Here is a 27,397-nt window from a genome sequence, read left to right as displayed (position 1 = left end):
CTCTATTAGTGCACGGACCCGTGGCTTTTGACCTCCACATGCATAACTTATTCAAGAGTGTCTGGCGGGCATCAGGCCAGCACTTACTTTGGGTATCAATGTCTTTTTCAGTCAGTCTCCTGGAGCTCAGCCATGGATTTGATATGGAAATGACTGAATTGGTTAAGATGTAATAGAGGAATGTTTGATTTCATTAATGTTGATGTCTTAACGTCACCCTGTTTTGCTATATTAAAGGCTCCTAATTTTGTTTTGGAGGTCTCCTGCAATTGGTTTACATGCATCCAAGGTTTTAGATTATTACATTTTCTCATAATATACGTTGCAGCATCACTCTTTTCTCACAGTGTCTGAAACGGCTTGATAAATGATTCGGTCTCCCTAAACCCCTTCTTTTGAGAGCTACTCTGCTCTGATTGGTCAGACGGATCAGTCAGTTGTGATTGGTCTACTCTGCTCTGATTGGTCGGATGATCCAGTCTGTTGTGATTGGTCTACTCTGCTCTGATTGGTCAGATGATCCAGTCTGTTGTGATTGGTCTACTCTGCTCTGATTGGTCAGATGGTCCAGTCTGTTGTGATTGGTCTACTCTGCTCTGATTGGTCAGACGGTCCAGTCTGTTGTGATTGGTCTACTCTGCTCTGATTGGTCAGATGGCCCAGTCTGTTGTGATTGGTCTACTCTGCTCTGATTGGTCAGATGATCCAGTCTGTTGTGATTGGTCTACTCTGCTCTGATTGGTCAGATGGTCCAGTCTGTTGTGATTGGTCTACTCTGCTCTGATTGGTCAGATGGTCCAGTCTGTTGTGATTGGTCTACTCTTCTCTGATCGCCCAGTCTTTTCTGGAAACGTAGCACCCGTTACCATATCTGGATTTCAGCTCCACGTCTTCCTCAGCACTTGATACACAGGGATACGAACAGTAACGATGACGTTGGTTTTACCGTATCTATTTGCGCTTGGGTCATCATTCTTTTAAAAAGATGCAATGAAAATTTGCTTTCATGGCACAGAAAACAGTGTGTTCTCGACATGTCGACAACATGAACCAAACTCCTCCAGTCTCAGATACAACTACAGTGTTTGAGGGTCAAAGTAGACGTTGTTCACGGGCAGCCAACGCCATTGGTGCCTGCATTGGTTTGTGCAGGAAGACTGGAATTACTGACAACTTAAAACATTCACAAACAGCTATATTACACACTACATGAAAGGTAATATGTGAAAAAGCATAATAGGGTCACTTTAGTTATCTGCCTTGAGAACAAGGCGTTGATGTTTGATTAGTGGTCCTACAACCCTCTGAAGTGACTTCTGGATTTTCCTTCTGGATGACTCATAAGGACATCTGGTTAGTTTCTCAACAGTTTGTTTGAGAGAAATGTTACATTTTTGTAATACATTTTCCCTATTAAGATAAACAGCAGATTGCCTTCATTTATTTGTCTCTTTCTTTCAACACCCAGATCTCTTCCCCTAGTCTTGGCAAAGGAACGCAGTCTGGAGTCTCGTGCCATTCGTTGGCATTTCCACTAATCACACCTGCCCAGGAATGAGTGGAATGAGGCTGGTGCCATGACATGTACCCACACACCCTTTCAAGAGTCGTGTCTGAAGACGACCATCTCTGAGCGAAAATAGCAATGTGAAGTCGTAAAGGTTGTGCACAGAAATTGAACTTTACATTGGAAATCGCTGTGGTTGAAATCAACTGGGTGTGACTGACAATTTCTAAATTCCAGTGTAACTAGCGAGTTATGATTATGAAAGGTGTGAGACATTCCTTGTCATTCAGCGGATCATAGTCATGCTTATCCAAAAAATCCAATCCTGGTGCTACAATAAGAACGCTTGCTTAGCATTTTCACAGATATTTTATTTTTAAAAGTCTTAAACACACACTGACAGATGTTAGAAACAATATTTGGCATTGAATGTCCAAAAACAAACAAGTATCAGTGATATAAAAAAAATTTTACACAAATTAAGACATTTCACAACACATATTTCAATGCAAAACAGTTCGCAAACGCAATATTTAGCTGGTAACATGTCTCTATCTGTGCTGCTTTCTTTGGCCTCAGGCAACACATTCTTACGTTTTACGTTTAAGAAAAACACCCTTATGAGTGTAGATGACCGTTCAACAGTGAGAAGGACAGCGTCTTAATACAATGTGCAAAATCTACTTTAAAAAAATACAATATACTTCACAAAAGAACAATCAAGGCTACATGTAAAGCAACATTTAAGACGTCTGTTAGGTTTTTGTTCACTTTGAAAAGAGTTGAAAAAATTGAACCATTGGCACAAAACCATTAAGGAAAAAATCCCCCGCTTTAGTAGTTTAACCACCTGTTATTCACATTGTAAACTACACATTCCAAAGTTGAGTGAAAACTACTATTATGAATAAAGAAAATAAAGCCTATTTTAGGACAATTTTTTGTTTTTTTGCATAGCATCATTACTATTAAGAACATTTTCCGTCATTACCGCAATTTGTCAAGACTTAAGTATTTATTTTTTAAATCAGAATACACGTAGGCCTATATTTTATAATTTCTATCATTTAAAAAATGTATTCTTGTTCTTTTCCATTATAGTAACCACTTTTTTGCATTACGGTAATGAGAATTTGGAGGGAAAATCTGCTTTAATTGCCTTGAAAATATCAATGCAAACAATCTAAAAACAGGCTTCAGTGTCTTCAAGCAAAATATAATTTCTTATTTGGTTCTTCTTATTTTGCATTGTAACATTATTTTATGACATTTAGGATCACATTTACACCTTACCGTAATTTGTCCAAAATTTTGTTAATTATTTTTAAATAATACATTCTTGGGTTTTTTTCCATTATGGTAATGACTTTTTGCATTATGGTAATGAGAATTTGGAGGGAAAATGTGTTTTAATTGCCCTAAAAATAATACTGCAATGCAAACATCCAAAAAATAGGCTTCATTTTCTGTATGCAGATATATATATATTTTTTATTATTATTATTTTGGGGTGAAAACGTGTCTATTAGCTCAGCCTGGCTATTCGTCTAGTTCTATTATAACAAGAATACAGTGCTGATCAGAAAAATGTTTAGAATGTGTGTAATATATTCAAAAACATTTGATATAAAAAAGGCAGCACAGCCTAACTAATATATTCAACCGTTTTGGGTTCATTTCCTCTTTCAAAGGTCACCCGAATTTTACCAAGAACACAATGAGCCCCGTTTCATGCATGAAGGTGAGTAACCAGAGGCAAGAGTTAATAATTACTTAAATAATGAACGCAGAGGATCCGTGTGAGTGAGCGAGACGTTGAAGTGTGGAACCTCAGGCTAAAAATAGCCTGGTTTAAATAGTGAAGTCTAGTAAGAGTATGTACACGTGTTCACAATGCTATCCGCATCTCTTTTGGGTCGCGTCTCGCCATCAGAACTGCGGTGACCTGGGATGGGTGCCGGTTGCCATGGTTACCATCCCGACTGACCTAAGGCTTGGTTTCCAGTGAAAGGTCCATGTGAATGTGAAGGAGGAAAAGCGCCTCCCCCCTCCCCCCTCCCCCGGCATTCCCAAGCCTCGTAGGGGGGAAACTCGGCTGCATTCCAGAGAACGCTGAAAGATCTGAGGATGGAAAAACAGGGAATGAGTTACACATGTTGAACTTTACATGGTTCGTTCACCTACAATCCATCACATTAGTTTAAAAAAAAAACTGAGTGCATGACAAAACTAGCATTTGCTTCATGGTATGTATATAATATCAATGCATGTACACCTACTAATGAGATCACGTTCGGTATGTTAAGCCGCTTTTCATTTCAAAAGAGCTTTAAAACTTGTAGGCTACTATAAAATTGTTCTTGCCCTGTTAAATGTGTTTCATCCCCTGAAACATGTAGGTAATGAGATCATGAAGTTCACTTGTGCCTAATTCACACTTTTACAACATGTTTTTCCACAACCTATAAAACAAGCTGTTCCTTTAGATGAGTTTTTGATCATTTTACTTTAAGAGTGTATTTTGTCTTTGTGGTTGCATTAGGAACGTGTAAAGCGTTTTGACTGAGGCTTAACCAATAGAGCAACATGGCATATAAAATGCAGATATATAATACAATTATTTAATTTTTAAATAAAATAGTATTATTAATAATAATATAGCCTAAAATGTTATATATATATATATTTTTTTTTACATATATATGTACAAATAATTGAATGCTAACAAATGAAAAATATATACACAAAGATGCTGAAAAAAAACAGTGCTGTAAATGTCCAGTTAGGCCGATTACAGCTCTCTCAAGGAATAACGCTGAGTCTCCGATTGACACCACTGAAGCTGATTTAGAGTTTAATAAGGTTATGCGATGTAAAGTCTAGATAATACTGTGAACTAACTGCTAAAACTAGCCAGCTGATCCTTTCGCACCCCACCGTGTCTCTTGACACCACAACACGTGTCACCATGTGTCTGTTGGTGTAATTAAAGGCTTGAACCCCTTTTTCTAATCAATACTGTTCTGGACATGATTCACGAGGGTCACAGATCAGTTGTGGACAGAAAAAACAGTAAATTAAAATACTGTTTGGATGTGAAAAGTCATGCATGAACGTTTCTCCCAATATTGCTGATGCCTGTTTTTCCGTTGTTGAGACGATCAACACTCCAGCAGCATTAAAAATAGGCCTACTACCTGAGAGCTATCACCCTTTCACAAGTACAGCAGCTTCACAGCCAGTTATATTTAAACATCAGTATTTCATTCCATTGTGTTATTTCTGGGACATGGCAGACACTTTAATTTAAGACATGAGAAGCGATGCTGCGCAAACGCTTGGGTGAAGTGAACAGCGCTTCAGTGTTGCGTAACTAACACTCGAGCAGCGCTTATCCATCAGCGGCAGTGGTCTCACCCTTCCCAAACCAGCAGCAGAGCAAGTGACCTTTGACCCAGTTTGAAACCCTTGGAAATTCCATTAAAGCAAGTCTAAAGACCCGAACGCATGCCTGGGATTCAATCAGCATGTGTTTAATAGATTGTAGGCTATAGGCTTGTTTTCATCACACAGCCTTAAACTGGAAATCCTTCTTGTTTTTCTTCATTACATCTACTTTATTCTTCCAAACTCTGGAATTCACTACCAGGTTTTATTAGGCATGTCAACTAGGCTACATGCTAAAACACACCTTTCAGCTTTTAAAGTCTTTGTATTCAGAGTATTATTTATTTATTGCATTAACATTTTTTTTATTCATTTGTAAAGCACTTATGCATTTGCAAGTTACTATTTTCACAGAATAAATAGGCTATACTAATTTTTGTACTTATTTATTTGGGTGCTAAATAAATTATTTATCACTCAGATCAAATGTAGGCTATTTATTTTTTATAAATGGTGAAACAGGAATTTTTCATTTTAATTAGTAAGACTAAAATAAAATAGGCTAATAAAAGATATAGGGTAGCCTAATATTTATTAATCAAATTAAAAGTAATATTATAGTAAAACTGGAAGAAAATGAAACTATATCCCAAATTCATGAATAATATGGATTTTAAATAAAAAATATTTAAGTCATATTAAACAAATACATTTCTTTATTTCTTACTTTATTTATAATTGTTTTTCATGATTAATAAAACTTTAAATAAATACGAAAATAAATATTAACCACGTTCAAAAATGATGTATGTAGGCCTATGTATGTATGATAACCCTTAATACAAATTAAACAATAGGCTATACTAATAGGCTGAAATAAATAAATATTTCTTGAAATGAAATTAAGTAGCTGGTTTGGCTCCAGCTCTTTCCCGATGGCTTCAGTTCAGTATCTGTAATGAGGGTCACAGCAGGGCTGAAATAATGACAGCTGTGTAAACTACTGTGTGAATTGATCTGTGCTCGGATCAATCCCGAGTCAGCACCTTATTTATTAGGAAACGCCCTTTGCTTTGGATTATGAGCCGCCTCTCAATACTCCGGCAATGTTTAGCTGAGAGCGGATCGTGCGGATTAGTTTACAGGCTAAAACATTTGGTGACAGGACGGCAGCTTAAATCTTACTGGGATTTTACTTCACATTTTATTGTGTTTATGAGTTCTAATTGATCTAAAAGTGATCAAGAATACCGGCTCTTTTTAGTCTCTGCACCCCCGGCTTGAAAGACAAAGGCAGTTTGTATGCTAATCGCAGCCTTTTCACCTCATCTCATGTATGAATATTATGCAATTCTGATTAATTACATCAAGCGAGTTCGCGGCTGAATGACCTGTTTGATCTATTTATGGCTGGTAACCAATTTGAAGCCTTTGTATTATTCAATTTCTTTCCGCGGGTCCTGCTTCCGCGGACAAAGAAGTGAAAAATGTCCATTAACTATGCAGATCCAGCCGCGCCGCGGGGCTCGAGAGACGCGGAGGCTCCGCGCGCGTGTCGGTGAAATAAGGCTGGCCGCAGCTGCCAAAATAAAGGATCTTTCTGTTGTTTTTTAAAAAGCTAGCATTAATAAAACATTAGTATTGACCGTGACGGTCACTCTGGTCCGCCTCCGTGAATAATAAAACAGTCAGGAACTGACCCGTGACCTAGATCAGGTGTGTCATACAATAAACAGAGACTCATATGGTGTTTATTGGATAAGTGCCAGTTACTACAGCCTGCTCTGCAAGACCAAAGAATGAGAGGATCTTGATAACTTCCTCCATGGTGCTCATGTTACAGTTCGAATTACTAGTCTTGCCAACTAGGCAACATTAAAGTTGCCTGAAGACTGGAAATATAATTCATCTGTAACCAGCTATCTTACAGTACCGCATGGTATACACTCTATACAACTTCTTTTAGTGAAACGGTAGGCATTCAGGAAGAATAAACGTTTTAAACTGTAGCATGCAAATAACCTCATCACAAAGGGCCTACTTTATAGTAACAAAAATTGTTATTTTGCATTCAAATGTGTGTAAAGGTCTTATTTTGGTACTAAGACAAGACTCAAAAAGAGATTAAATATCTGATATTTCATCCAGATCATTGCCAGTACTGGAAAAGGAAGTGTAATTATGCGCAGTATAGTATTCAGCACTGTAAGCCTACAGTTGTAGGTCATATATATATATTGTATAAATAGAAAGTCTGCATACTGTGCACAGGCATGCTATATTAGAAAAGTATACTAGCATGCTATTTCAAACATATCCCGAGTTAAACCACAATCAAAGCAGAGTTTTGTGGCAGGTATTCCTTTTAGCCTTACGTTGACATAGGAAATAGATCTGTGCTTGTCAAATCATTTCATGGGGTTGTTCAAGTTAATAAACAATGCATGTAAGGATTAGGTTGGGCTAGAAAAAGCACTAAGTATGTTGGGTGAACTGCGTTCCAAAGTATTCTGTACCAACTCAAAGTCAAACAGTGACTCACTGTGCTAATATGCAATGACAATAGGAAAGAAACTTATCTGCATGACTGGCTGGTGAGAAATTATCTGAGAGTCTACCTTTAGTGTGACGTATCTTCGAGGTACTCTAATGCATGTTGGTTTGTGGCAAATATGAACATCGAAGAAAAGAACGTCTTCTCTATTTGTTTTCCTTGCCCCTGTTACAAGATGACGACTTCTAAAGCAACGTGTATTTTTAGTTTTAAGCTGCTGGCTGCCAAATGGTGCAAAATATAGCTGCACCCTATTCCACATGCCTCACTCCAGCATTTCTGACAAGGCTATTCTGTGCAAAACTCAATGGCGAATTAGTGATATTCAAAAGAGCTGGAACTGCAACGTGTGCACTCAAAGAAGGATAAAAGAGACTTGTCAGCTGCAGCGGTGCAGATCTGAGGCCTCGCAGGCTCTCTTCTGCCCGTCTCCACCCAAACCATCTGTTTATTATTGAGGAAGGGCAAACAGCAGTTCCTCTAGGCGTCCTTCCATTAAATGAGCGCTGAGCTCAACAAGCTGCGAGTGCTAAACAAGACGATGTGTTTTAGAAGCTGAACTTGCGCGAGTTTTTAGCACTACAAAAATTCGTAATGTTTTACAACAAATAAAGAGCAGGGTCACCTGACAAGTTGAAAGGCTCCTGTCTCCATCCTTGAATTTTCCTGTCAAACATTACGCATCACTCTCAAATAAACACGCCTTCTCTAAACATCGATGATCTGTGGGAAACCATTATTTGAGTTTGCTATCTGTCTGGCTACTGTGTACACTTGTGAGAACAATAAGCCCTGACATTTATATAAAAGAAAAGACAGAAGATTTGTAAACAATCCAGGGAAGCAAGACCATACACTTTTTCAGTGGAGCAATGTGCAAAAAAATGGTACAGGCCTCGCCATTGGCAGGACTGCAAGAATGAACCTGATCCTGTTCTTGCTGGAAGCATTTGGGAAAGCTTGTACGCCCCAGAGAGACGTGTTTTACTCAGTAATTTGTGCTGCCACATTCCTTAAAACTATTAAGAAACATTTCATCTTTATTTGACATCCAACAGCACTAATTACGGTTAGACATTTCTCATTGACAAACAAAATTACTGCTTTATGCATCTGAGAGGGCAGATGTATATTAAGCAAATGTTGTCAGTTGGTCCAGGACAGTGACATTGGACAATACTCACCAAATAAGAGTTGTATTTTTCTTCAAGATGGGAGGTACTTCCAGGTGCTGACAAATGCTGTTGGGATAAGCGAATACGGTATGCTTGTTATGCTATCCCAGGAGTCCGTTGAGGGGTCATAGCAGTCCAAGGTTTTACACCTCTGTGCTCCAAAGTATCCCCCGACCACATACAGGCGATTCCCCGACGCCACTGCATGACAGCTGATTCTCCTTGAAGTCACGTCACCAAACTTGGTCCACTGGAAGGTCTCGCTATTGAAGCGGTACGCAGAGCTCGCAGAGAACTCAGTATCTCCACCAATGACCACAACATGGTTCCCGACAACTGCTGCCGCTGTGTAACGCCAAAGCTGAGGACAAGTGGCCGGGACAGTCCACCTGTTCTCACAGGGGTCGAAACACTGAACCTTAGGATACTTGTCCCTGTTGACACTAGTCCCTCCAAAAGCAAAGAGTTTGTTTTTGGCCCCTACGACAGCAGCATTGCTCACACCCTCTCGAAGAGGAGCTACCAGTGTCCACTTGTTGGATTGGGGGTTGTACTGCTCCACTTGTTTCAGGGACACAGATGGGGATGCAGGGAACGACCCTGCAAGGGATGTGTGTCCACCTACTACATACAGGATGTGGTCAAGTTCTGCTGAACCATGTCCAAATCTAGCGACAAGCATCGGTGCAGCTTTGGACCATTCATCGTGCAAGGTGTCATAGACCCAAACGTCTTTTGAAGACCCGTTTTCAGACCCTCGACCACCCGTGACATATACTTTACAGCCGATTGCGCAAGCACTACACTCTTTGCGAGGGCTAGGAATGTCCGTTTTGGGGTTGATCTCTTTCGCCTTGTGATCAATCATGTATACTTTGTCGCACATGAACGTTTGGCCTCCTAGAAGCAGGAGGGCTTGGCTGACCTTCCGGGGTTGGGCGCAGAAACCCGTGACAACTCCGTCATTCTGCAGGATCTTCATTTTGCAACGGACAGCGTCTTCTACAATCTCACGGCCCACCTTGTGTCCCATGACGAGCTCCTCGGATGCGACATTCTTTAGCAGGTAGGACTCCGGAAGTAGAGCGAGGCGAACGCAGCGCAGAAGGTCGGGAAGATCCAGATGTCTTCTCCCAATGTCTGCTCTAACCCAATCAATAACAGCCTCGTACACAATGCTTTCATCCTCAACCTCCAACTCCTCGCTAAAAACAAGCTCCTGAACTTTATCTTTGGGCAGGCTTAAGAAGTCCTCAGTGTGGTAGAGATTAGCGAAATTTGCCAGGCACATCCGCCAAGAAAGTTCATACAACCTCTGGCACTGATGAGCATCGGACAGAAGCATCATCCCAAGACAGTTGGACGGATGCAGGTTCTTCTCCAGGAATTCTGCAGAGGCATCACGGATGTCGTGGAACTGGAGCATGTCGCCAGCCTCCAGCAAAGACTCTGCGTTTTCCTCGTTGATGATCACACGGGCGGAGTAGGCATAGTCAAGCAGGAGCTCCAGAACCTCCGGGTGCAAAGAGTCGTGGAAGTTGACCTCGGCGTCTCGGCTCTCCTTAAGGCCACCGCTAAACATGGCCTCAAAATAGCGGCTACATGATGCCAGAACCACCCGGTGGCATGGGAATGCTCGATGTCCAGCACGCAGGACTACATCCGTGAAGACATGTCGCTTGCGGAGGAGATTGAGGTGGGTAAGCAGGCTGTCTGGATGTGACGTTTTGTGGAACAGATGGATGTTCATGGACCCAGAGCTTGACCTTGACTTCCGGTTCTCGTGATTACTGACAGACATCTTTGAACTGGATGAAAAAAAAAAGAAAAGAAAAAAAAAAGTAAAACCATTTCCTTTCAGATTCCCATTATCATCTCAAATCATCTGTGGACATTCATTTGATATTACTCAGAAGGCCTAGCCTATTGTTCAGCAGTGTTTAAAAATCCTTAACATATAATTAGACGGTGGATACATCATAGTTAGGGCAATTACTCTTGGAACCAACCATATACTTGGACGACAGTAAACCCATAATCGTTTGTTAAACAGCATTTCGTTTACCTTGAGATTGTTCAGTACAAGGGTTAATGATTTATGGGAAATGAATCATCGCCTTCCTCTTTGATCTCTGATAAAGTTACTGCTCTCTATCATTTCATAATTTCAGTTATGCATAAAACAAAGTAAATTGCATAGGAGTATGAAACTTAATTGTCTAACAATAGTACAACAGTGAACTAAAATGACTACTACACCACTGTTAGGCTAAATAAAATAACATTTCCATGTGTTTTTTGTATTTTAAATACTAAATAGTCACATAACAAGGCCAGTGACCAAATCTTTAAAAAAGCCTTTAAATAGACACCAAAATGTAATTTTTTCTAAGATAGATCAACCAAGATACCAATGACTTTGTTACTATGCCAGTCATAAAATTGCTTCTTCTTTTTTTTTTTTTTTTACTGGAAATAGGCCTACTGTCATGAAAAAATATGAATATATGAAAATTCCGTATGAATGTACCATGGTTTTACAGTAACGATAACTGCAGTGACTATGGTCAACTATGGCAACACGTGCATATTTTTTTGCCGTTTAAATAACTTTAATACAAACATATTCTATTTAGTTTTCTTTTCAGTAAAAAAAAAAAAAAAACTTAACATGAAGAAATGGACATGATGTTTACAGTAGCCTATTTCGAAACGTATATTTAAATATTTAATGTTAAAGTGACAGGTTTTCGAAAGGACAAATCTACTGAGCGGTCCAATACAATCCATGTATAGCCTATGCTACTACACGCTTGAATATTGTATCATTGTGTCGTGTAACCAAGTATTAAAAAAGTAGCATGAATTTACCTTTCCTTTCGTCGCGCGGACTTGAACAGGAGGCATTCGACTTTTAAAGACGCGTGTTACTTTAAGACGTCTGGAAAGATTTCAGTAGTAACATTTCTTGTGATGGGATCAGTCTGAAGTCTGTGAGATCCGCCTGTTACACGCTGGGGAACATTACTACTGTGACTCGAGAATCAGTGAGTGAGCGTAGTGTGGATCTCAGTCGCTCCTCCTCTTTCCGCATGTTAAATGTCCAACCCTGGCGGAGGAGGTGATCTTAGGACATGTCTTATTTCTAGTAATGAGAAGTGTTTGGGATAATTAGTGAGCATTTGGTGGGTATGAATGTGATGCACAGGTATTGAGACACATGTTTTTCATGTTTGAGATTGTGAATGATAGGAACGTCTCACTGTGTAAGCCTTCCACAGATAACAACAACACTATCTCTTTCTTCTTAAGAAGGTCATATTGCAGGTATGCATAAACTATTTACAGTCACTCTTCAGTTTAAGGAAAGAAATTCGCCTCTCTTCAATTACAATGTGAACGTGCCTTTTTTAACAAGCCTTTTTTCCTTTAAAAAAGCCTTTAAAAAATAACTCCAAAAATAGACTAGCAAATGAGATTTTAAATACGGTACAACTACAATGTAGGCTAAAATAAATACAATAGTAATAATGTTTAATTAAAAAAAAAAGTTTAAAAAAAATCAGTACGTGTTTGTTGGCTTTACCACTTTATACCATTGCTGTACCATGATACCTCCAGATTACATGCTTTATTGAGCCTCTTTCATTGAGGTATTTAGTATCAATCCACAATGTTTTCATTCCAACACAGTTATGCCAACAGGAAGCGCATGATGTTTTTCTTTGCATGTTTCATTTGTCCAGAACGGTTGTTGTACAAACATCACCAGTGAATTACTGTGAGTTTAGACTTACTGTACTGTGTGACTGTTAATTACTGTCAGACCCCCTGCCAACACTCATTCATCTTCACTCAGCCAAAACTTGTTCATGTCTAATAGAGTTATTAGAGCTTAAACAGCCGTTACTGTGTCAATGCCCTGTTTACACAGTCCTCAACACCAATTATATCTGACTTTCAAAACAAAACCCTTCTGGCTGGTTTGACATTTTAACTTCCACAATGGTATATTATATATTATATTATATTATATTATATTATATTATATTATATTATATTATATTATATTATATTATATTATATTATATTATAATTTATTTATTAATGTATTGATTGATTGATTGATTGATTGATTAATTTAAAAAACTGAAGAACAAATGATAAACTAATTTCTTTACAGCAATATAGTGGAGTGTAATAGTGGAATGATCTGGTGGAATGTAGCGGCACCTACTGGACATAACTCATGTTGCAATAAAGCTGAACCCATAGAAAACACGAATCGTTGTTTAAAAAAAAGGAGATTTATACCAGACGCAGAAATTGCAAACTTACAAAAAAACAAAAACAAAACAAAAATGTACCATATTAATGTAATTTTGCTGGCCCCTTTAAAACTGAAAAATGTTGTGTTAAATCAAAAGCGATAAATCCTTATAAAATCTGAATTTATGCTAATGACAGGCAACATTATGATAGGCTAATGTTGTTGTTCTTGATGTTGTTTAAAAATCATCACGTTATGATGATCTTATTTGTTTTTGATGTCTTTAAAAACTACATTTCCCAGAAGTCAACAGTCAGGATGTTTTCCACAGCGCTTCCGGTTCATCTCAAGGGCAAAATTATCACATGTACTGAAGCGACACAGACTTTAATCCGGTGTGTCACTGTTATTAGGTCTGTAATTGTGTAAAATGGACAGTTTTGGTTCAGATTTCTCTTCGGGCGCATCTTCTGGTAAAATGGACACTGGCACCATAATGGAGCAGGTCAAAGTTCAGATTGCCGTTGCAAACGCGCAAGAGCTGCTGCAGGTCAGTGACTTTAACTCTTAAAATGTTAAATGCTGTTTTAAATTATCCCTACATAAATACCCCTACAAATAATTTCATTGTGCTTCCTACAATTTATAAGTATGTATATAAGAGGCTTGTGTTGGGTAGATTTTGTAATTACATGATGCTGAATAAATGGATTACTCTTATATCACTTAACTATGGTAGGCTATCCTTTGGTTTATCATGTAAATGCCATGGTGGTGATCATTAAGAACTGTTTTATAGCAAAGTACATTAATATTATCTCTTATCATCACCGTATACACCAAAAAGTATACCTTGTATTATTTGGTATTTTAAACATGTACCATGATACCGCCACAGTTTTTTTTTTTTTTCTTTGTCTCTGTACTATGGTAAAACTGTATATTTGAGTATGTACCATGTTACTACCATGATAATCTTTGAAGTACCATGAAATACCATGGTATATGATGAGCATAGTACCCATTCAGAAAGTACTGTGGTACAGTGATACATGGTATGCCAAAGGATTTCCAACATTACCATCCGTGCCATTACTGTACTATACTGTAAAATAAAAAATAAAAAAAAATTTCAAAGTTGTAAATAAGAAGTTTTATAAGAAAATACTATTTCAGTGTTTCTACTTTAAAATGACTTGTTTAATTCATTGTGTTGCTTGCTGTTTCTGTGTAACTATTTGTCAAATTTTCTAGCAATTCATTGTTTCAAAGTCCTTTTCATTATATGATACTGCCACAGTAACTTTTTATAAGGGTCATCAAGGTATCCAGCTACAAAACGTACCAAAATGTACTATAGTACTAGCATACTAGAATTATTCCATGCATTCCTAATGCCATTTGTCGTTCATTGCAGAGAATGACTGATAAATGCTTCAAGAAATGCATTGGCAAACCAGGAAGCACATTGGACAACTCTGAACAGGTATGAGCAGGACATCCTATACGCTGTCCATTTTTCTTTGAGGAAATTACATCTAGACCCATGCATAACCCTTTTGTTTTTTTTCCAGAAATGCATTGCCATGTGCATGGACCGCTACATGGATGCATGGAACACGGTCTCCCGCGCATATAACTCCAGATTACAGAGGGAAAGGGCACGTATTTGATGTGCAGATGGCGGCCGGTACTACCTCGGTATCACCTGAGTCCTCAGGTCGAGATGCCTGGTCTCCAAATGCACGACGAGTGTATAGACTTGGCACACTTACCACGCAACAACTACTGATGGCTACAGAAGGAACCAGGTGGCTGGATTTAGATTCTACATGGACATTTTTCATTACGTTTTGTTTTCAAACCATGTTAAAATGATAATACAAGACATAAAATAGCTGTTTAATAATTTTCAAATTTAAATTAAAGAATGTTAATTGTAGTAGCAGTTCTCATGTTTAAAGTAATGAGCAGAATTGGGATAACAAGAGGACGGGTCAGGATTTTGGTATCCAGTTCCTGCTCGCAGGTTTCACTATGTTTAAAAACAATGCTAAAAATCGGACACCTCCCCTTATGCTGTTATCCATTCATCAAGCAGCCAATCAAAATTCAATGTGCCATCTGTCTGCCTTTTGTCATTGGGTGGATGTTACTCCATTCCCTGAGGGAACGGCTCACTTTACCACCTCTGTTCCACACACCTAGCTCTTCTCCCAGAGGGGAAGAATTCAGGGGCGTCTTTGTTGCAATAATTGTCACTTCTTCACCAGGATCGGCCGAATAGTGCTTCTAACTTACCTCTGAAGAACAAACTGCAATTGTCGACACTGGAGTGTCATTGTCTGTTAAGTACAGTAGTAGGGTTGTTTAGACACTTATAAACTACAAACTCTTGTAAAAGCAGTTCCCTTTGTGTACAAGCGTGTCAAAGTTCCCAATTTCCTTTGCTTCGTTGAGTTTTGTAAAGGCTTGGACAGAGACGCAAACTCCACCAAGACATGTCCAGACAGATGTTCTGCTGTTTTATGGAATGCAAATAAATACCATCAAGTCAGTCAATTTTTATTGATGTTTTTGTTGCATTGATGAAATATCAGGTTAACAGATGTAGCACCATTTGGACAAATTAGGCCTGAAACACACTAATCAAGTACATGAACTTACATTTTGCTTTCTCAGCATTGCCATAAACTGCGTTATAGCATGTATTTTCACAAACTCTTATTCTACAGCCTGGTCAAGGACTGTCATGGCGGAGCAACAGTTTGAAATGAGTCTTGTTAAATGGCACAGACTTTTGTACTGAAGTTTGGTTCTGTCTTAGTAACACAAGAATACACTCATGTTCAAAGGGACCATGTGCTTGCAAAATATGTGGTTTCAAACATTTTGTGATATTATTCCTACATTTTCCATTACAGGAATATAAATTCTGCTGGTGAAATGAGAAGGGGGATCCCTTTATTTCTTAAAATCTGAATTTATCAAGAAAACTTAAGGCAAGCAAATGTCGCCATATTTTCTTACCTTCCATCTGAAGTGAAAACCACTTCTCAATGATCATTAGTAGTACATATTTCTAAGCCATTTTAGTTATGCTTAGGCCCACACAGGATCTGCAACCTGCTGAATTGGAGCATTTTCCGCTCAAAATCAGGGCAGAATTGCATAAAAATCTGTTTCATTGAGATTGTTTTCTTTTTTCCTAAATGGCAAAAAGCTAGGTGTATGGCAAAAAGGGCTAGTGCATCGTACACCAGAATGCAATGTTAATAAATACCACAAATAAATATTTTGACAGTAGAGTGAACATGTTGGTAAAGTCATCCATTTGAGTTTCATGCATCTTCAGTTGAGAGACATGTCTGCACATCACTTGTGAGACGGATGGTGGAGGACATTTCTGGATCATATTTTTAAAAAGGGAGGTATATAGATATCCACTCTCTGACAGACGTGACCTGCATGTAAACTCCCGGGAAGCCAATTCGACCACAGCCGTGACCCCAGCTGGTCACCCCGGCCAGGAACCAACGGCCCTGGGGTTCCCGGCACACCAGAGGGCCTCCTGAGTCTCCCTGTAGAAGAAGAGAAGACCACTGCGTTCATTCGTGTTTTTATGGAAGGTATGACATTTAAAGAAGTCTGCTGAAAACTCAAGGATATGGTTGAATGACATTGGGCTGTTACGTAATCAGCTTAAGAGGCACGGTGGATGTTTTAAGATGGGGAAAAAAAAAAAGACTTAGAGCATTAAGTATCATCAGGTAAGTGCAGCAGTGCTTCAGAAGAAGTCATTCAGATTTATCCTACTCCTGTGCAACTGCTGATTTTTTTTTCCGGACAGTAGCATTCAGAAACCTTTAATATTCTCACAAACTCACCAAACATGTGTCCCTGTTCCCCTCCACAGAGCCAGCACACATCATGTTGTCGGTAAGTCCACCACCATAAGCTCGCTGGCAGTCCCACTGATCAAAGACATTAACCTGTGCTTTTTGCAGCAAATTGGTTATCATACCTATGTGGGATAAACAGACCATACATCATAATGGATCCTATTAATCAAATGCAGTCCACAAATATGTCCATATCTTTTTGGAATCAAGGATTTAATGTAGATGAAGTCTAGAAGACCTTTTTTTATGTCGTTTTCACACTTGGTACGTTTGATCCTGATTCAGTTGTCTCTCCATGCCCATGCTGGGAATGGTCAACATTCATAGGCTGATAATTTCCGCAAAATATTCATAATAGCATTTCATTTTCGGATTACGTTTACATTAATCACTAAATGTATTACAGTTCATGTGAGTCAAATCCCAGACCCCTTCCTAAACAGACAGATCACGTGCTCCTTGGCGGACACATAACTAAGTTCAATCGAACCTGAGTCCACACCAGAACATCTAGTGTGAAAACGATATCAAAAACTACTTGTCTAGGTTTTAGGTTGTATCTTGTCAACCCCAAACTCACCGTCCTCCTTCACAGCGCCCCATCCAATGATGTAGCATTCCGCAGTTTTGATGAAGCTATGCCAGGGAGAAGGCAAACACACGGTCTGGATGGTGTAGGACTTGGGGGCGGGGATGGAGAGTTCCACCAAGGCCACATCAAAGTCCATGGTGCTGCTATTGAAAGCAGGATGAGAGATGATCCTTTGCGCTGGAATAACCAGAGCACCCACTCCAGACCAAATGACTGACCCAAGACTTACTGTCCAACTAGCAGTGTTGACGAACTCACTATTGACGAAAACACAAAATAAACACTAAATCTTTTACTGTTCAACTCTTTAAGACTGGAGCATGCTGGTAAGTCGTCAGTCAGTGGTACACTACCCTCTGAAGCAGTGAGCAGCAGTCAGGAGCCATTTGGAGTGGATGAGTGTCGCTCCACAGCGGTGAGTGCGTTGGTACTGCAGACTGCCCACCCATGGCCATTCACCTCTCCGAGCAGAGACGCCACCGATAATCCTCCCTTGTCCCACGGCTGGACGATTCCCACAGTCTACAAAGTAAACAGGTGACCCTTATATTCTTGTTCCTCAGACTACTTTAATGGACCTAATGAAGACGAGGCTGTAAGTGATGCATGTATGGTCTGTTCAATAAGTTGTACAGTTGTGCACCTTGGTGTCTATTAGTCAACGCAACACTGAAAATATGCTTTTCTTCCAGTGGACAAAAGAAATGGGATGTGAAAATTGGCGACAGTGCAAACTATTGAACGGACCCGTACATTTACCATTCATGGCTACCCTTGTTTCTTTTGTGTAAAGTTAAATATGGCACCTACCTTGACTAAGGTCTACACTAGCTAGTTAACCACACTTCATTAATGTGGGTGCAAACCAAATGGTTTGTTGTTAAGCAGGGGTGTCCAATCCTAGAATCAACTCTGGATGCGCCTTCCTGCAGAGCTCAGTTTCAAACCTGCTCCAACACACCTCTTTGTAATTATTATGTGTTTTAAAAATATTAACTATCTGGTTGCTGTGTTTTTGATTAGGTTTGGAGCCAAATTATCTGGGAAAGTAGACCTCCAGGAACAGGACTGGGCACCCCTGTTGTAGAGATCGAGATTATTAGAGATTATTTACCACAGTTTTTCTCATCAACCTCATTGGGGCAGTCAACGACTCTGTCACATTCCGGGTTTATCTTGCTGATGCACTTGCCTCCGCCACAGTTATAATTACCACTGCAGTTCCCAGAAGCAGGATTATATTCATTACTGGCGATCTCAGAGGAGGGGTTCATAGCTTTAACAATGTGATCCGTAGTGGTTGTGACACTAGGGTCAGTGGAGGCGACTGTTGGTGCGATCTTGATGTAGCTCAGAATCCAGTTGCGGAGTTTGGTGACGCGGGAATAGACCCCAGGCTTGTTGATCTGTGCACATCCCACTCCCCAGCTCACCACGCCTGCTAGGAAAAAGCGCCCAGGGGCCACCTCACATACCAGAGGGCCCCCAGAGTCTCCCTGAAGGCCAAAAACCACATTTAAAACATTCAATTGTGAAAACACTTTCAGGGCATCAGGCATTATTGCTATAAGTTATAACCCTTACCTGACAGGAGTCCACCTTCCCTTGAAGAAAACCAGCACACATCATATTTTGGGTGAGTGCACCTCTGTATACAGATGTCTTGTTGCAGACTTTCGAGTCAATGATCTTCACGATTGCCTTCTGTAATGTAGAAGGCACCTCACCTGCCCGGTAAAAGAGGTGTTGTCTTAAAAGGGGTTGTCTCGAGTAGTCAGACTTTTGGCAAAAAGGCTGGTCTTCATGGAAGCTTATTATGATCGAGAACCACCAACTTAAGCAGGAAAAGAGCACCTGATTGACATTTAAAGTGACCAACCACAGTTTGTTTTGAGTTTGGTGCAGTTTAGGGGTGAGGTAGTCTCAGCCTCATACGTCAAGCCCACGAACCACTGGCTGAATATCTGATGCATGTGGCACACTTAACTGGTAACACTTCAGGATTTTGATTGACATCAACTTTACATTTTCAAGCCCCTAAACATGACGGGGAACAAAACGAACTGTGATTGGTTGCGCTACATGTCAGTCAAACATCCTCTTGGGCGGTCCTTGTCCAATGAGAGCTGCTAATAGAGTCCAGACCTTCTGCTGTCAGTCTGAAGGTCTGGCTACATGAGACTAGGTGTGAGTTAAACTCATCAAACTCAAGCTAAAGTATATTCTGATGCTTTACACAACATCAAACATACTCACTGGTGTACTGATTAAGAGCTCCCCAACCAGAGACGATGCAGTTCTGCCCAGGACTGAAAATGTGAGAGGATGATGGGATACAGACTGGCTGAACATAACGGCTAAACGTCAAGGGCGTTTCCAACTCAAGTACGGTCACATCACTGTCAGTGGTCATGGGATCATAGACCGGAGAGACAACCAGGGACTTGATGTTTACTATGGTGGCTTCTCCCTCCTCCCCACTGACTAGATTGGCTCCCACAAGAGCCGTCCAATCTTTTGGGTTGTTTTCTCTTTGGTATATAAGGAAGACATATTTAGATATACATTGGTGCCTAGTGAGGAATTGATGAAGATCTTACAGAAATGCTTACTCACATTTCAAAACAATGAGCGGCACTGACAAGCCAGCGATTGTTGACGATGGATGCGCCACATGTATGACGGCCACGTAGTCTGAGACTGACCTGCCAGGGTAGCTCCCCGTGACGGGCGTTATCACCACCCACAACACGGTTAGCCATAACGGGACGTGTTCCACAGGCTATAAGAGAAACAATGGTTAACAATCAAAGAACATAAATTAAGCCTGTTTTTTTCTGAAGGAAATATGACTGCACAGCTTGCCACCACAATGCTAGGGTTCTGTGATTGTTTTAGTGCTGTTACCGTGTTTCTATTCATTTGCAAGGGTATTCAAGGTACTTGCAAGGTGGTTTCTAAGTTGTTCTGGCTGGTTTATAGCTGGCTGCTGATATTATTGTCCCTAGATATAGCTTGTGTACTTCTTTAATAAAAGTCTATTGATTTTCTTGCTAGTATTGTTGTCCGTCAGGCAATAGTCCTAAGAGGTATCATTCATGTCTGTAGGAATATTATGCAAACTTAATGCAAAGTTATTTAAATCACAAACCCTAAGTAATTGTGATATTTGATACTAATATGTCAAATGTAATCAATTATCTTTTACCTTAGGCCAAAATTAGTTCTTAAACTTACAAAAAGGAAACTAACAGCTAAATATAGCGTTAGCATAATAACTCATGATAAAAAGATGGTGACACTTACAGCAAAAGGCTTCATCTGAACCATCAACACAATCGGTTATAAAGTCGCATTCTGGATTTGGCTTTGTGATGCATTCGCCACTGTCACAGGTGAACATGTTCTCAGGACATTTACCTGCAGTAAAAGACAAAGACATCTGAGTACCCTGAGTTTTCAGTGAACCTTTATATGATCAACAATATTATCACGTTCTGCTTACTTATGTCATTGCCAATCTCATAGAATGACTTTCCACTTGCCCCTGAAAAAAGAAAACAAAAAATGGTCAAAATGACACTATTATTGACTTAATTTATTTTATAGGAATCCGGCGTACCAAGAAGGATAATGCTACTGATCTCTCCGTATTGTGGGACAATTATAGGTTTCCCATTCAACATGGCCTTAAATCCAGCGCGAAGGAAGTCTTGAACGAAGTTCTCCGTGTAACCCTGGACTTGAGAAACCCGGAAGACCAAACGAAGAGTGGTCATCACATTTGAGTTTATATTCCTGAAAGATATCACAGACTCTTAATCAAATACCAAAATATATACAGACATAATTTCCCACCTTGTTTTATAGAGTTAAAACATGGCATGTAAGCAGTGTACCTACCCATACGCAACTATCTGACAGTCAGTAAAATGATTTGCCACTGCAGAGGCGGTAAATATATTCTTGATCTGTAAAATAGAGAAGACAGCAGTGGACATCTGTTTGTTAAAACCAATTTTACATCTGCAGTGTGAAGATTTCCGTGCAAGTTATTGGTCATACTTTTGCTTTCAGAGTCGAGGTCAGAACTACAGAGAATCCTGATGTTTTATCTAGCAGGTCTGAATCATAACTGAGTCCTTGCAATTCCACTGTCTCCATGAAATAATGTTCCTCTTGTATTAAGTAGGCTGAACAGGAAAAACAAGGTTGGTATAAGTGTCCAACAATATCATAATATTTTGATTCTGTAGACAAATTACTCAGATGGAGATAATTCATTAACCTGTCATAAAACCCGCAGCAGCCCCAATGATGAGAAGAATCAGTATTGCGGCTAATGTTATACATTTGGAAGCAGAGAGGCAAGCTGGCCGTGAATCACCCTCAGGCCACTCATTCAAGTCTTTCTTCTCCATTTCAGTCTATACAAAGACCTGCAACACAACCTGGACATTCAAACTGTAAAACACAAGAGCACATGGAGGTAAGAAATACAGACAGATGACCAGGTAAAAACTGGACTGGGTTTTTATGATACCAAAAGTATTAGCAACTCCCTTGGGTACCGAGAGTGAAAATCATCTCGTGGGATGACAAAGTATTATTTCATCGGCCATAGAATGAGACAATACTAGGAGTGGTTCAGAGAAGCCAAAACAAACCTCTGTCGATTCTTAGATGTTATATCACAGAAATATGAAGCCTGATGTTCCAGAGAGTATGGATAAAGTTACTTTTCACTTCAGACTTGTAAATGAAACAACAATTCTCTGATTAAATATATGCACATACAAATATAAACAAACAAAACAAAGTGCAAAACTATTATTAACAGGCTTGCCAACAACAATGCAAAGGTATCACATAAAATGGCAGTTTTGGGCATACAGTTTGGCACAACAAAACAATATATTCCTATTAAAACTCACATATAATAAATAAATGTCAGGTCACAACAACACATTACAAACAAGCCTACTAAAAACAGTGGTAGTATACTGACTATATTTATGCCAATTAAAACTTACATCGCTAAATAATGATGGTTTATGCATTCACAAATCCAATGCAAAATATCAAATATAAAATGCCTGTTAAATAATGCAAGAAAATATTATTTTCGTTTAAAACAATCAAAAATAAATTCAAACTGTTCAAATACTTTTCTGAGGAGCTAGAAACAAATGCAAAGAGCATTAAAACTGTGGGTGTAATAACTTCTGGCACAATTCTAAGAGGAATAGAACAGATTATATGGTTACTCACCGTTTCAGGCAGCATTTGGTCACTGATACATCTGATCTTTACATTGACGTCCGAATAAACTGCACGACACGTTTGGAGACTGTATAGAATGCAGCGCTGTTATGCGCAAGGTTTTTACATGTGGGCGTGGCTTTACACAGGTAAGGCAGGGGAGGTCTTTGATTGGCCGGTGCTACAATATATGTATATATTATTATTATTATTATTATTATTTTTAAATCCTCTATTATTTCTCACAATACCATTTTAAAACTTTTAAGGGATTTAAAGAAACAGACTGTTGTTCCTGGGAGGGGTAAAAAAAAAATTATAAAAAAAAAACTCAATCCAAAACAAAACCAAAAGCTTAAACGGCAAATAGTTTTAAATTTCTTAAAAGCCTACCCAGCGACAAATGCTGCAAATTAACTATTAGCTAAAATCGAATATGTATAGAGAGAGCAAGTGCTGTGCAGTAATGTTATTCTGTATTTTCCCAGTAAATGAAAAAAAGTTTTCTTCTTTTTTTTATGTATATATATATATATATATATATATTTGTATCTATATAGCTTCTCATTTTTTACATTTATATGTTCATTTAAAAAAAATGTATTGAATGTGATGTATTTATTTACTGAATATATATTTACATACATTTTTTTTTTTTTTTTTTTTACTTTATAGGTTTATTCTGCTGTGCAAAATGAAATGCAACTTTGCTTACTAGACCACCTCTCCTCAGACTTCTACTGACCTGGAATAGTATTAAGAGTTGGCCCGTCTTCAGACAGCAGCTCCTCTTACAGACCCCTCTAAAGTTAACCATCAGTTAACAGACCCTGAACCACTATAACTGTGTTACCCAATAAAGCCCAGACTTGGGTGCCAGTGCGCACTGATAAAATCTGGAAAGTCCTGCTGTTCAAAAGAGCACCAGCAAGGCAAGACACACAGCCTTTCATTCATAACTGCTAGAAAACCACCATCACAAATGGAGGGACCAACAAAACTCGATTAGCCTCACACGTATTGCGTTAAATATCAGAGTGAAAACTATACTGTAACTAGTGACTATATTGATGTACATACTGTTTCCCACCTAAAGTAAATCTAGAAAGGTTACAGGCAGGTCTTTGTGGCTGTGCTAAGAAGCATGAATAGCTCATCTCAATCTGATAGCCATCAAAAGGGGTGGAAAAACCCTTGTTTCCTCGCAAGATTTTAGGAACTTGCATGATCACCTGTATGTGAAAGAAGTTCTGCTTTTATACCTATTAACAAAGTGTATGCATTCATTTAACAAAAGTAGGGTGGAAAAATCTCACAAATAGGGAAGGGTCCATGACTGAGTCTTTAATCTAAGGAATTAGTTTTGTAAATGTAAAACAGAGTAGAGGACACCACAAAAGTAAACAAGAATGTTTTCTCAAGGCGTCTTGAAACCGAAGGCCTTCAAAATATTATACAAATGGTGTTCCGTGAAAGCTTGCTGACAATGTCCAACTGTTTGTGTGTGTGTGTACAAAAGCTTTCTGGATAGGTAAAGCTGTGGGATCCACCCTTTGAGGTACAGGCATAGTCTTTGTTTTTGCTTGAATTAGAAATGGTTAAATCCCAGATGTTTATTATGGTCCAAATGAACGTCAGTAGCAAAACAACACTGAAAGAACCAGGGCAATATATTACGCACCTATTTTCATGAACAGAAAACATGCCTTATAATTCAAAACCATTATTAACACACACACACACACACACAATAAAACATGAGTTTCATCAACAAAAACAAAACCAACCAAAACACATTTATCCTGAGTCTAAATACAAAATGTTACATTTTTCATGATTTCAGACCTAACAAAAACTATCCGTTTTTTTTCCACCAGACATCTACAAAATGCAAGAAAAAAAAACAAAAATAAACAAGGCTGAATATTATCCATCCTGCTGTTGAACGAAAGGGTTTGGAATGGCCTCCATCCCGTCCTGTGGGCAGATAAGCACGACGGACGTCCCTCGACAAACCACCAGGCCGAGCTGTCTGGTGTCTTCAGTCAGCTTGTACTGATCATCCGGATCTGTTCGGAATCATCAGGATGTGATTAGGCATCATATACAACGATCCTGAATAAAAAGCTTTAAAAAAATAAAATAAAACGCTCTGGTTGAGCAAGGGTTTTCAATGTCTTAGGCTACATTCAGACTGCAGGTAAATGTGGCCCAAACGTGACTCAGATCTGTTTTTCTCATGATCTTTCCAATTCTGATTTGGGCCACTAAATCCGATACAGGTCGGATGTTTTGCATCCGGAATTCATGCGACTTTTACGTCACTCTAGAGCAACATTCGTAACAATTTGGTGCTCATGGTAGTCATTTCAAAGATTTTACATACCTGACGTTATCAAGACATAAGTGAAAGGTAGCCCGTAAAGGACAGTGATGTGTCAGAGCTCACAAGTATTACAGTAACAGCTCTATATACAAGCAAAACACAAGGGCTTGTATAATAAACTCTGCAAATCTTTTTTCGAATCGTCGTCTTTGTTTTTTATATTGTCTGCGCATAAATTTGCTGGCTTGTGCAGCAGATCACATTATAAATAAATGCAGAAACTTTTTTTTTTACGCAAAACTTTTACTTCCGTATGACAGCGCGCTGCGTGACGTCTTTTTATTGTTCGTTTGCGCATACGGGTCAGTTCAGGACCATGATCTGTTCACAATGTAATCTAATATTGGCCATATTTAAAACAACAATGTGAACAGCTACACACACAAAAAAGAAGACGATCTGAGCAATAAATCGGAATTGAACACTAAGGCTCACAGTGTGAAGTGTTTTTGATCCACTTCAAATGTTAAAGCTGCAGTCCGTCGTTTTTCCTCTTTGTCGCCACCTCTGTTCGAAATCTGCAATTGCAGTTATTCGCGGAATTATCAACTTTACGTGGGTTGTGCCTCGGCACGGCACAGCGCGGATGAATCCAATGTTTTGAGGAGAATGTGCGGCTGTCAGTGTGGAAACTGGCATTCGGAATGACAGATTCTACTTTTTGTAAGTATGACCAACATAAGAATTTTCACCAGAAAATGTAACCGTAACCGTAACATCCACATAAGTAACATCCACTTTTGTTCTGACCAACTGAGGGAAATTTAAGGCGGATTAAATCTAACGATCACTTATATCATATCACGTCAAACCGTGCAAATTATACTTTGTTCTCAAATTGTTAATGTTAACAGCATCAGTATTGCGTGACTATATTTAATGTGTATTAGGGCTACCTGTAGTTCAGTTTCCATTTCTGTGCAGTCTAATTTCTAATTGTCATACCTACAAATGAATGTTCCTTAGAACTGGTTCTCTTTGAAATACAAACACACGTATCTGTAATCAGATGCATATTTATTGCATTATTCAATATTCCGATGCACGGGGGAAAAAAGCCGTCTCTGCGTCCGTTTTGAACCCCTTAACTTTCAAAAGCCCTTTTGATGTTAATCCTTGTTTTCGCATGGGCACGGTTGCAGTCTCTTTTTTTTTCTTTTTCTGTAGCCACTTCGAAGTCTTTTGCATTTTACAACGAGTGAATCTCCAGTTGTCACTGGTGATTGTCGTTTGAATCTTTCTGGATCCGCCATCAAATTGATAAGTTTAATTATATCAAGTGCTGTGAGATAAAGGCTATAAATCTCCACCTCCAACATCCTCACACACAACATAGCCTACTAGCCGGGACATCTTCTTTATGTGTACAGATGTGACGTAGTGACGCAAAGACATGCTCGAATTTGCCGCGGAAATCCACCAGTACCACTGGAAAACATTATTACAAGCTTACCGTTTTGAATCGAGCTAAGGCAAGGCAGGTAGTTTTGAGCACTGGCTGGTTATGTACTTGCTCAAAAAATTATTTTGGATAATTTTTAACCCCAAAAAAGTTACGGATTGCAGCTTTAACTACTGTATAATGACCCAATTTATACTAAGAAAAATAGTGTGTCAAATATTATTGGGAAAATATTTAGCTTCTATTATGTTACATTATTTATTTAAGTGATTTTTTAAATAATTGTTCTACTTATGTTAATCTCTCTTCTTCTTTTTTTTACACAGATCCCAGTTTGAAAACCCCTGAGAAAGAGGACGAAAGAGATTTTACCTCGCATGTATTCAATGGTGCCATCCAACACAAGATTCAACAGCGGGTCGAAGCCTTTTAAGACACCACTTGCTGAAAATAAGAAACAGTGGAAACAATGTTAAATGCAATGTAATTTAGTTAAGCATAATAGATGAATTATTTAAACCCTTATTTTATCTTATGAAGCAACTGTCTCACCTTCACGACCTCCTTGGAACTTTACTCTTATATGTTTGTCGATGTATTTCGACAAATCAAAAATACTCTCCTTCTTTTTCTTATCTTTATCCTGGAAATCAAAACCACATATTATATAGAAGGCCTGTGTGTAATATATATCAGACCCAGTGTCTTAGTATGTAGCTTAGCTCCTCATTAATACACAACACATCAAATTTACAATAACGAGCAGGCTCTAGTGAGTACAGTTCGAACTTTCAGAGTTCACAAGACATTTATGTGCTTACATGTTTGTTTATAAAAACCATGCGACCATACAAGCGTTTTGTAAAGTGAACGGTGTGGAAACGTTTGCGCTACTCACCGCCATGTTCAAAACTCATCTACGCCCCGCCCACTCGGCGTTGACGTTTGACGCCTGCATCT

General features: G+C 39.0%; 4 protein-coding genes across 5 annotated transcripts; 1 reads left to right on the top strand and 3 right to left on the bottom strand.

The window, feature by feature from the left end:
• Window positions 1-1,863: 1,863 nt before the first annotated feature.
• Window positions 1,864-12,060, bottom strand: enc3 (ectodermal-neural cortex 3). The gene is made up of 3 exons (XM_084415605.1): window positions 11,495-12,060; window positions 8,633-10,431; window positions 1,864-3,628 (listed from the first exon to the last, which is right to left on the bottom strand). Exon 2 carries the CDS (start codon window positions 10,422-10,424, stop codon window positions 8,655-8,657), a length of 1,770 nt encoding a protein of 589 aa, XP_084271731.1. The 5' UTR covers window positions 10,425-10,431; window positions 11,495-12,060; the 3' UTR covers window positions 1,864-3,628; window positions 8,633-8,654.
• Window positions 12,061-13,201: 1,141 nt separating this feature from the next.
• timm13 (translocase of inner mitochondrial membrane 13 homolog (yeast)) lies at window positions 13,202-15,450 on the top strand. Its single transcript, XM_084415606.1, has 3 exons — window positions 13,202-13,443; window positions 14,311-14,379; window positions 14,468-15,450. Exons 1-3 carry the CDS (start codon window positions 13,324-13,326, stop codon window positions 14,564-14,566), a joined length of 288 nt encoding a protein of 95 aa, XP_084271732.1. The 5' UTR covers window positions 13,202-13,323; the 3' UTR covers window positions 14,567-15,450.
• Window positions 15,439-21,872, bottom strand: tmprss9 (transmembrane serine protease 9). Its single transcript, XM_084415607.1, has 14 exons — window positions 21,676-21,872; window positions 21,453-21,580; window positions 21,291-21,358; window positions 21,010-21,185; window positions 20,893-20,934; window positions 20,694-20,807; window positions 20,004-20,169; window positions 19,644-19,918; window positions 18,972-19,114; window positions 18,502-18,883; window positions 17,741-17,909; window positions 17,376-17,644; window positions 16,781-16,917; window positions 15,439-16,474 (listed from the first exon to the last, which is right to left on the bottom strand). The coding sequence occupies exons 1-14, from the start codon at window positions 21,806-21,808 to the stop codon at window positions 16,313-16,315; spliced, it is 2,364 nt and encodes a 787-aa protein (XP_084271733.1). The 5' UTR covers window positions 21,809-21,872; the 3' UTR covers window positions 15,439-16,312.
• Window positions 21,873-23,973: 2,101 nt separating this feature from the next.
• lsm7 (LSM7 homolog, U6 small nuclear RNA and mRNA degradation associated) lies at window positions 23,974-27,393 on the bottom strand. Of its 2 annotated transcripts, none has more exons than XM_084417673.1 (4): window positions 27,336-27,393; window positions 26,990-27,080; window positions 26,810-26,881; window positions 23,974-24,718 (listed from the first exon to the last, which is right to left on the bottom strand). In XM_084417673.1, exons 1-4 carry the CDS (start codon window positions 27,339-27,341, stop codon window positions 24,576-24,578), a joined length of 312 nt encoding a protein of 103 aa, XP_084273799.1. In that variant the 5' UTR covers window positions 27,342-27,393; the 3' UTR covers window positions 23,974-24,575. The 2 variants fall into 2 exon arrangements, with proteins under 2 accessions (XP_084273799.1, XP_084273798.1); XM_084417672.1 differs by having other exon boundaries at window positions 27,259-27,358.
• Window positions 27,394-27,397: the final 4 nt, after the last annotated feature.

This window comes from Rutilus rutilus (assembly GCF_951802725.1).
Source record: "Rutilus rutilus genome assembly, chromosome: 8".
Taxonomy (NCBI): Eukaryota; Metazoa; Chordata; class Actinopteri; order Cypriniformes; family Leuciscidae; genus Rutilus; species Rutilus rutilus.
Note: the sequence above shows the minus strand (reverse complement) of the source record. Positions and strands in the feature narration are given on the sequence as shown.